This window comes from Sceloporus undulatus, chromosome 2 (assembly GCF_019175285.1).
Source record: "Sceloporus undulatus isolate JIND9_A2432 ecotype Alabama chromosome 2, SceUnd_v1.1, whole genome shotgun sequence".
Lineage (NCBI taxonomy): Eukaryota > Metazoa > Chordata > Lepidosauria > Squamata > Phrynosomatidae > Sceloporus > Sceloporus undulatus.
In genome coordinates this window covers 1519688-1529820 of record NC_056523.1, presented here as the reverse complement: position 1 = coordinate 1529820, position 10133 = coordinate 1519688, and the positions used below count along the sequence as shown (strand labels likewise).

The window sequence follows — 10133 nt, the reverse complement described above, 5'->3', positions numbered from 1 at the left end:
GGTCGGGGGAGGGCTCTTCAACTTGGCAGGCAGAGGCCTGTTGTTTCTTGCCTGCTTCTCTCCCCTCAAGATGGAGGTCATAGCAGATGTCATAGCTTTGGGGAGGAAGCCATGGCCTTCTGGGTATTACTGGGCTACTGTTCCTATCAGCACCTGCCTACCTGTCCTGTTGGTATAGCAAGGGGAGGAGGAGTTGGTCCCCACTGAGCCACTGTGTAGCTGTGCTCAGAGAATTCAGCTGGGATGTGGTGGAACCAGGTTCTCCTCCAGGCATCTACTTGGGCCAGCCTTGCCCTGACCCTATAAGGTTGTTATGAACACAAAGCAGACAAGCAGGAAGCTGTATATGCTGCTGTGATCTTACTCAAGGGAAAGTGTCATAAAAATGTAAATTATCCATTAGACATTAAAAAAACATCTGGAAGGGCTTGGATTGTGACTGCCTTTGTTGGTGATGCTGTACTTTGCCAGAACCTTGAAACCACAACATTTGCCCATTACCATCAGTGAACACTGTTAGCAACTCCCCCCACCCACACACACACAATGATTTTCTTTTTCCTACTCCAGGAATGTCCCTCCAGACTATGTGAGAAACAGATTTTACAAAATCAAGAGTATGTATGTCCCTCAATGGAGGAAAAAGACCTTTTCTGGTGAGTGTTCATATATCTCTGTCACACACCCATACACATATTTGCACCTGTTTGAGGTTGCTGTTTCCTGTTTACACTGCATAGGAACATAGAAAGTTCTCTTCTACTGAGCCAAACTGTTGGTCCAGGCTTTTGAAAGACTGAAAAAGGCAGCTGGGCTGCTACCGAGAGTGGCCTTCCCCAAACAGTGAGGGAGAAACACTGGAGAGAGGGCCAGTGATAATCTGGACCAGGGTTTCTTTAATCCAGGAGAGGAGAATGTACAAGGCATGAGGTCGTTTACCCTACCTGGAGCCTCATTGGGTGCTTAGATACTTAGACTAGACTAAACAAGATACTTAGACTAGATTAAATACCCAAGGCTAGTAGCCCTCCTGCAGCTGCAATGCCCCCCCCTGTACTTTTGTAGGGTCCCTTCCAAGTTCCTAGTCGTGTTCTTTTTCTTTCTTTCTTTCTTAATAATAATAATAATAATAATAATAATAATGTTTATTTATATACCGCTTTTCTAAATTAGATGAAAGCGGTGTACAACAGGAAGTACAATACAAAGTAAAAAAAACTAAAGCAGGCCTCTTCTCCCCTCAAGATGGTGGTCGGAAGGGGGCTTTTTCTTCTTTCAGGGCAGGCAGTTGGAGCTTGCCTGCCTCTCTCCCCCCAAGATGTGGATAAAGGGAGGGCTTTTTCTTCCAGGCAGGCAGTTGGAGCTTGCCTGCCTCTCTCCCCCCAAGATGGTGGCTGAAGGGAGGGCTTTTCTTCGTACAGGCAGGCAGTTGGAGCTTGCCTGCCTCTCTCCCCCCAAGATGGTGGCTGAAGGGAGGGCTTCATAAATTATGGTATTTAAACCCCACCCTTCAGCCCTAAAGGCTATCAGAGCATCTTACAATTATTATTTTTAATTAGACGGTTCCCTGCCTTCAGGCTTACAATCCAAAAGACACAACACAAAAGGAGAAAGGAATGGTGGTGGGGAAGGGGATGAGGTCTAGTGGTTCTTCTCTTTTGCAGGCAGTTCACCTTCCCAGGAGATGCTGGGCTCAGGTTTGGTGCTCTACGTGGAGACCCAAAACCCTCAGAGATCAGAAAAATCACTTTTTTAGACCATGACTCCAAGATCCCTTCAGGGACTTCAGAGACTTGCAAAAAAGTGACAGCTCTAATTTCTGATAAGCCTTATATGATTACAATCTTTCTCCTTTTCTTCCCTTTCCTTTCTTATTTTTTTAAGTTGAATATGCCTAAGAATTTCCACTGTGGAAGAGTTGAAAAAATATCCTTTCCTTATCAGCATCCTATGATGTCCTGAATAGTGCACACTTTCTTCCTGTCTTTCTTGTTTTCTGTTCCCTTTTCGCCCTCCTCTTTCTTTGTTTTTCTCATTCTTTTCCTTCTCCTCCCCCCCTCCTTTCCTTTTCTTTCCCCCATCAGTTCTATTGCAGTGATTACAGATAGCTTCAGAACAAGATGGCTACAGTCTCTTCTTTTATTGACTTGGAGAGCATGGTGACTTGGCAGCTCAGGAGGATATTGACCATATTGTTCCCAGAGAGTTCTCCTCCTGTACTTCTACTGTCTAGATAGAAGTAAAAGGCCTTGCTTGTTCCAGGGCTTCCTGCATGCCGACCGCTTTCGGCATTATAGCTAACCAGTGCAGGAGCTCGGGCTGGGAATGGGGCAGAACCAGAGCTCCTGCAACTTGGAAAAGGAGTGTGAAATAGATTTCAAGGCAAAGGCAGATTCAGGATTCCAATCTGCCACTGCCTGGGCAGAATGGATGAAAAGCAGAAACTCACTGGGGCCCTGAATCACCAAATGAGGAGCAGTGGCTTTGCATTTCACTTGGGTTGAGGAAGCCAGTTCAGAAAAGCTTCCTGGAACTACCCTGAGCACATTTATGATCACATGCAATAAAGTGGGGTGAGTGTGAGGGGGTTATCATGACTATTTTGTTCATATATATCCTGTCTTTTCCCCAATATAGAAACTCAAGGCAGAAACAAATTAATAATTTACAGGGTTGACCTCTTTCAGGAGGGCTGGAATGGTGTGCTCATATTCATAAAACTGGCCAGATGCATGTAGGCCTCTTTCCAAATTCACTTGCTCTCACAGCTCACCCCCCCCCCCCCCAAAAGCAAAAAAAAAACAACCCGCCTTACTCAAGATTTAATTCTGTCTCTTTTTCCAGAGATTATTGACTACCTCCACAAAAATATACTGCCGAATTTAAGATCCAAAGTAGCAGGAACGGAGACAAAAGAAGTAGCAACGGAGGGCGGAGGCTTGAAAACGGTCTTCAAGTTCAATGAGATTTTTCAGGATGATGATGACTTAATTGATGATGATGAAGATGAGGAGGAGGGGAGAAACCATTGAGAGGAGGCATCACTGAATGATGCAGTTCAGAGGAACTCAGTGAGTTCGTGACATGTTTATAATATTGCCCCTGAGGTAAAAGGAAATTCTTTAGTGAAAAGAAGTAAATCTGTTTATGTCTTTATAGATTAATATGTGGCTGTTGCTGCTTCACATATATTTTGTTATAAGAGATGTGAGATGTAAGAAGCTGCTGAGTTTCTCTTGCTGGAAATGTCTCAGCAGAGAGCCTTCCACCAATGCACATGGAACTCCTTTGCTACCTCTGTATAGCACAGGAGGGCCCAAACTTTTGGAATTGTCCCCATAAAAATCATAAAACCTTGCCCCATAAAAAATTGGGAGCTTGCCTCAAATGACTCCTAAGGTCTCTCAGTGTGTGAGTTGAGGGCAGTTTCATAATGTTTTGTGTTCTCTAGACTATTCTTGGGTATAAAAAAATGTTAAAATGTGTGGCTTTGGGGAAATTTGAGATGGATTGTCCCCCCCCCCCCAGTCAAAAGACAATGGAAGGGGTTATAGCCCACAAATGTGGTGCCTGGAGCAGAACATGGACCATGGGCTGAATGTTCCCTCCCTACTTGGGCACAGAACAATGGTGTTCCCTTTTGCTCCATGCATCTGTCCCTTTGCTGGAGGTTTTCTAGTACTGGAGGAACAGCAGTGGGGAGGAGGAGCGTGAGTGGTACTCCCTTGGAATAGCCCCAACACTCGGGGCCAGAGAACATTTGGCTCTCCCACTCTTTGGGGCTGCAGGTCCAACAGTCTTTCAGAATTGGCAGCACTAGCTGGAGCATCTGGCTGGAAGAAAAGATCCACAGGACCAGAAATTGTCTGCCCTCCTGCAGTATGGCTGGGAAATCTGGCCCTCCCAAATACTCTTGGACTCCATTCCCCATCATCCCTGAACACAGTTGGCAGTAGGCAGCAGCCTACTCAGTGAAGAATGCTCAGAGTTGCAGTTGTTCCAGCCAACTTTGTCAAGCATCCTGTCTCCAAGGACTAGCAGGGGAGGGGGGAGGGGGGCAGGCATTGGGGATTTTCAGATCTGGGCAGCTTTCTCCCAAGGATAACTTTGCCTTACTTCCTTCATAGCTATCCATTTTTCCTCCTGTTATCTCTCTGCCACACAGCCTAGCCTGGCATAGTTACACCTCAGAATCTTGGTCTAGGTCTGGACTGAGCTTCATGACCTTCCCATTGTTCTGTTTACAAGTGTTTAAAAAATAAGAATAAATACTTGTATAAAGATAATTATCTTTCAAAGATGTTTTCTGAAAAAATTTAAAAGATGTTTAATAGATGTTTAGAAATTAAGTTATTTTTGTACACTATTGTAATTAAAGGTTATTTTTTTTAAAAAAACTTTTGGCTTGGCTAAATCCTTCTCACACATACTTGTGCCTGTCTCTTCCTTTAAGCCTTATAGACTTCTATTAGATTTGAAGATAACAATTTGCTCAGTAAGGGGCTGTACACATAGCCCCTAAGGGACAGCACGACACCACCCCTTCCCTAGCCAATCGCACGCCTCAGTCCCGATCCAGCCTTTCCAGTACACACAAAGAAGCTGCAAAAAGTGGCTCTTTTCTGCACCCTGGAAAGGACGTGATAGCTGAGGTGCCATGGCTATATGGGGTTCCTTTGGTGCTACATCGTCTGGACACAGTGCCGGAGGAGCACTGTGATGCTACACACTGTGTGGAGCAGTGCGTAGAGTCCTGGTGTCCTGGAGGCAGAGTCGAGGTGTGCGTCATGTGGACGCGACACCCAGACTCTGCCCCCAGGCCAGCCATAATGGCCAGCCTGAAGAGCCCCTAAGTTCTTGACAGACTTGACATTGCATATACTGGTGGGCATTGTGACACTGTGCTTGTGTATTTAATAATTCAAAACTTCAGGGCTCTTTGTGTGAAGGAATAGAGGGCATGCTTATCAAATTTGCAGATGACACCAAATTAGGAGGAATAGCTAATACTCCAGAGGACAGGATCAACATTCAGAATGATCTGAATAGACTAGAAAACTGGGCCAAAGTTAACAAAATGAATTTGAACACGGAGAAATGTAAGGTACTACACTTAGGGCAGAAAAATGAAGTGCACAAATATAGGATGGGGGACACCTGGCTGAATGAAACTACATGTGAAAGGGATCTGGGAGTCCAAATAGACCACAAGTTGACCATGAGTCAACATTGTGATGCGGCAGCAAAAAAGGCCAATGCAATTTTAGGCTGCATCAATAGAAGTATAGTGTCTAGATCAAGCGAAGTAATAAGTGCCACTCTATTCTGCTTTGGTCAGGCCCCACCTGGAATATTGTGTCCAGTTCTGGGCGCCACAATTCAAAAAGGACATTGAGAAACTGGAGCGTGCCCAAAGGAGGGCAACTAAAATGGTGAAGGGTCTGGAAACCATGCCCTATGAGGAACGACTTAAGGAGCTGGGGATGTTTAGCCTGGAGAAAAGAAGGTTAAGAGGTGATATGATAGCCCTGTTTAAATATTTGAAGTGATGTCATATTGAGGGAGCAAGCTTATTTTCTGCTGCCCCACAGAACAGGGCCTGGAACAATGGATGCAAGCTACAGGAAAAGAGATTCCACCTGAACACTAGGAGGAACTTCCTGACAGTAAGGGCTGTTTGACAGTGGAACACATTCCCTCAGAGTGTAATGGAGTCTCCTTCCTTGGAGGTCGTTAAACAGAGGCAGGATAGCCATCTGTCAGAGATGCTTTGATTGAGAGTTCCTGCATTGCAGAGTGGGTTTGGACTGGATGACCCTTGTGGTCTCTTCCAACTCTATGATTCTACGAACCTTTGAGCAAGGTTGGGGAGTGGGGGCTCCCTCCTAGATTTTATTGGACTATAACTCCCAGCATCCTTTCCCACTGGCTGTACTGAGATGGGGTGATGGGAGCTGCAGTCCAACAACGTTAAGAGGGCCACACATTCCTGCCAGCCCGTTTCCAGACACACTCCACAGTGCTGCTTTTGACCCGAAAGCCCTACAGGCTCTGGTCCATACAACCTAGAGTAACATATCTCCCCCAATGAATCTGCCTAAATCCTCAGGGGAGGCCCTATTTCCATTCCCACGCCCTTCACAGGCTCATTTGAGGGAAGGCTGAATGCTGGGTCTCCTCCTCTGTGGCTACTGGGGCAGGGGACAGGAAGGTTCCCTCTTGGTTGTCTTTTTAGAGACAGATGAAGACTTTCTTTTCCAGAAAGCCTTCCAATATTTATTCTTAAGAGAAGGATATTTTATGGTGCTGTACTGTATTGTTTTAAGTCTTTGTTTTAAAGTAAGGCTTTATTTCTGTTTCTGCTATTTAATACTCTTTCAGTTTTGTATGTTTTTATTGCCTTTCTGTAAGCTCATGAGTGTTAGTCTGGGAGGAAGGTGGGATATAAAGGAAGACAGGGAGGAATGATTCCCATTCCTGGTTTTAAAGCAATGCACATCCTCCGACCGTAATAATTATTTAAATAGGCAAAGATTCTGGAGACAGTATTTTGGTTAATCTTTTTCTTCAAGGGGGGAGGGGAGTCAGCAACTGATATACACAAAAAAGAAGGTGCTTGCTAAAAAAAAAATGAGATCGACTGCACCATTAAACTCCAGTGGCCTTCAATTAACCAGATCATGGTGAGGTCGATTACTCACAGGAAGATTTGAGTTTTTGAGGTGCTTCCTGTAGGTACCCAGGTGAAACATTATAGGGCAGCACACAATCTTGCAATTGTTTTGAGGAGGACATGACTTAGAATCATACAGTTGGTAGGAACCTCAAAAGTCATCAAATCCAACCCCCTTCTATGCAAGAAGACACCATCCAAGCCCTCCCTGGGACAGATGGCTATCTAGCTTCTGCTTAAAAACAGCCGCCAAAGGATACTCCACCACATTCCCAGGCAGTAGCATTTTCAACAGCTCTTGCTGTCAGGATGTTCTTGCTAAAGTGTAGGTGGAATCTCTTTTCCTGTAGTTTGACATCCATTGCTCCCCGTCTTTTAGTCTCTGGAGCACTAGAGAACAAGTTTGCTCCATCCTCACTTCTCAAATATTTAAACAAGGCTATCATGTCCCCTCTTCTCTTCTCCAGGCTAAACGTACCCAGCTCCCTAAGTCGCTCCTCCTAGGGCTTGGGGGTTTCTGGGTCCAGAAAAGTCTGGCTGTGCCTGAGCAGGAAGGCAAGCCAGCAGAAACGAAATGAAAGTGGGGCAGTCTGCTTCTGCTGCCACTCACCCACCCACCTAACAGCCCTTTCCATGAGTTGCTGCGCTGGGGGACACCAGCCCTGGTGATGCCACTGGTTGATCATTATCAGTAATGGATTCCACACACTTGAAACAGCTGGTTGTGCCACTGATTGGACTCATCACAAAGGACAAAACTGTTAACTAGGAGGAGGGCAGTCAAAAAAAGACTTCAGTAAATGTCCCACGTTCTTGGAACTGTGCAGATAGATGGATGAAACACCCAAAATATAGGTTCCCTTCCTTCTTTCTCCCCCCAAGTTTGGCCTGTTGCATTAATGTCTTGTCAGTATGCATGTGTGTATGAGTGAACTCCATCGTGCAGAATTATTTGTTAAGGGATGTGTGTACAGGATTACCTGGGAGAGGAGGGCAAAGTTTGGGCAATTGTAAGTGCTGGGTGAGACCCTTTGTCCACAGATCTCAAGGGGGCCTCATCCCTGGAACAAGATGCCCCTCTCAGCCTCCCCATGCATCCTGATGAACAGTGCTGTCCTCTTCACTGGCCAAGCCTTTGCCGTCACAGGTCTGAATGTGATCAGTGTCCAAGTCCCCAACTCCCTTTCACTCACTCTCCGTGTTGAACTGCGTCCTCTGCCAGTGGGGGCTATTCCAAGGGGAGGTTGTCAGGTTCTTTTCTGTCTTCATCCATCCAGGCATCCATCCTTCTCCCCTGCCTCCTCTCAAAGAGGCCTGCTCAGGTGGGTCCCCATCGGTCCAGTTCGTCATGTCTTTGGGATAACCTGCTGGCATCTCTGGCTGCCCATCAGGGAAACAATGGACCATGTGTTCCTGCAAGGGCCACAGTTCCTCCTCACAGTCCTCTCTGGTTCCTCTCTCCAGGCCAGGGGTAGGCAACCTTTTTGAGCCGGGGGCCGGGTTAGTGTCCCTCAGGCGACTGGGGGGCCGAAGCCGGGGGTGGAGCTTCAACCCTCTGGGGCAGAACCACATGCGGGGGGTGGAGCTTCCACCCTTTGGGGCGGGGCCACATGCCGGGGGCGGAGCTTCCACCCTCCGGGGGCCAGGCCTCCCCATCTTTGCTGGCCGCTGACGGGGCCCCAGGCCACGTCAGAGACCAGCAAAAAAGCTGGTGGAGGCCGCCAGCCCTGGAGGGCCCCCTGGAGGGCCCCAGCGACGGCACCGAGCCTCCCAGAGGCCCCCTGCCGCCGTCAGAGCCCTCCTGGAGAGCCCCAGGGACGGCAAAGGCGGCCAAGGGTCCCCCAGAGGTCCTCTGCACTGTGGAGCCCTCCTGGAGGGCCCCAAGGACTGCAAGGGGTCCCCCAGAGGCCCCCTGCCGCCCTCGGAGCCCTCCTGGAGAGCCCCAGGGATGGCAAAGGCCCCCGAGGCCCCCTGCTGCCCTCGGAACCCTCCTGGAGGGCCCCAGGGATGGCAAAGGGCCCCCAGAGGCCTCCTGCCGCCCTCGGAGCCCTGGACGGCCCCGGGACGGCAAAGGCCCCCCCAGAGGCCCCAGCCACCCTCGGAGCCCTCCTGGAAGGCCCCAGGATGGCAGAGGCCCCAGAGGCCCCCTGCCGCCTCGGAGCCCTCCTGGAGGGCCCCAGGGATGGCAAGGGCCCCCAGAGGGCCTCCTGCCGCCTTGGTAGCCCTCCTGAGGCCCCGGGACGGCAAAGGGCCCCCTAGAGGCCCCAGCCACCCTCAGAGGCTCTGGGGCCCCAGGGACGGCAGCGGGCCCCTAAAGGCCCGCTGCCGCTTCCGCTGCCGCGCCCATTGTGGCTTTTCGCTGCTCTGGGCGCCGCCATTTTGGGTTTAAAAAAATGGCGGTGCCCATAGCCCCAGAGCCGCTATGGGCGCCGCCATTTTTTTGCCTAAAATGGCGGCAAAGTCTCGCGCGACCTCGGGGGATTGTCGCGCGAGACTTCGCCGCCATTTTGCCACCCAAAATGGCGGCGCCCAGAGTGCCGAAAAGCCGTGACGGGCGGCTACCGCGGTGGCGGCGGCAACAGCAACCAGGGGCCAGCGGCCCTCCGCGGCGCCGCATCCGGCCCGCGGGCCAGAGGTTGCCGACCCCTGGTTTAGGAGCGTAGTAGAGAAAGCCCTCTGGGAAACTGATGTTAACTAATTTTTTTGGCTGTAGTAAATTTCTTCCAGAGGACCTTAGTGTGCGGGGCGGACAATAGGGAAGAAGGCGTTCCCTCAAGTACTGGGCCCAAGCCATGTAGGGCTTTAAAGGTGATCACCAACCTTGTACTTTGCCTGGAAACTAATAGGCGTCCAATGCAGGGACTTCAAGCCAGTGGTTATATGGTCATCCTAGAAGCTCCCGTGTCAATGGCTGCCATATTTGTACCAACTGACGTTTCCAAACTTGGCACAAGGTAGCCCCAAGTAGAGTGCATTACAGAAGTCCAATTTTTATATACAATAAAAAACGAACAAATACACATGACAAAATAAAAAAAAACAAAACACAAAACATTTAAATTTACAATTACATACCATTATATCCATTAACCATTCAACATGTAATACATTACTACATTAGATATTCCACCAACTCATTTAGTCTGATAAACACACCACAAAAACTAAACTCTCTACAAGGCTATTACTACCTTATCACTTCCTATCCCCACTTCCTTTACATTTGGAAATACAGTATCTAAACTATAAGCTAAAAGTTTATTCCTCTATTTCAAACAAAAAAGAAAAAAAAATTTCACATGGATAATCATCTTGACATATCTTTACTTCTCAACCAGTGATTATTTTATGATTAATTATGTTACCCATATTTTCATATATATCAAACACCCATTCTTCCTTCATAGTTTCTTCTGAGCTTCCTTTCAATGAGGCAGAGATGTCCATATTTTGCCTCATA

General features: G+C 48.1%; 1 protein-coding gene across 4 annotated transcripts in view; it reads left to right on the top strand.

The window, feature by feature from the left end:
- The window catches only part of LOC121922970 (transcription termination factor 1-like), a 67327-nt gene extending 62956 nt beyond the window's left edge, over positions 1–4371 (top strand). For all 4 annotated transcript variants that reach the window (XM_042452990.1, XM_042452988.1, XM_042452989.1 and 1 more), the window contains 2 exons: positions 571–656; positions 2845–4371. In XM_042452990.1, the coding sequence (XP_042308924.1) occupies positions 571–656; positions 2845–3032 (274 nt within the window). In that variant the 3' untranslated portion in view covers positions 3033–4371. The remainder of the gene's footprint in view (positions 1–570; positions 657–2844) is intronic.
- Positions 4372–10133: the final 5762 nt, after the last annotated feature.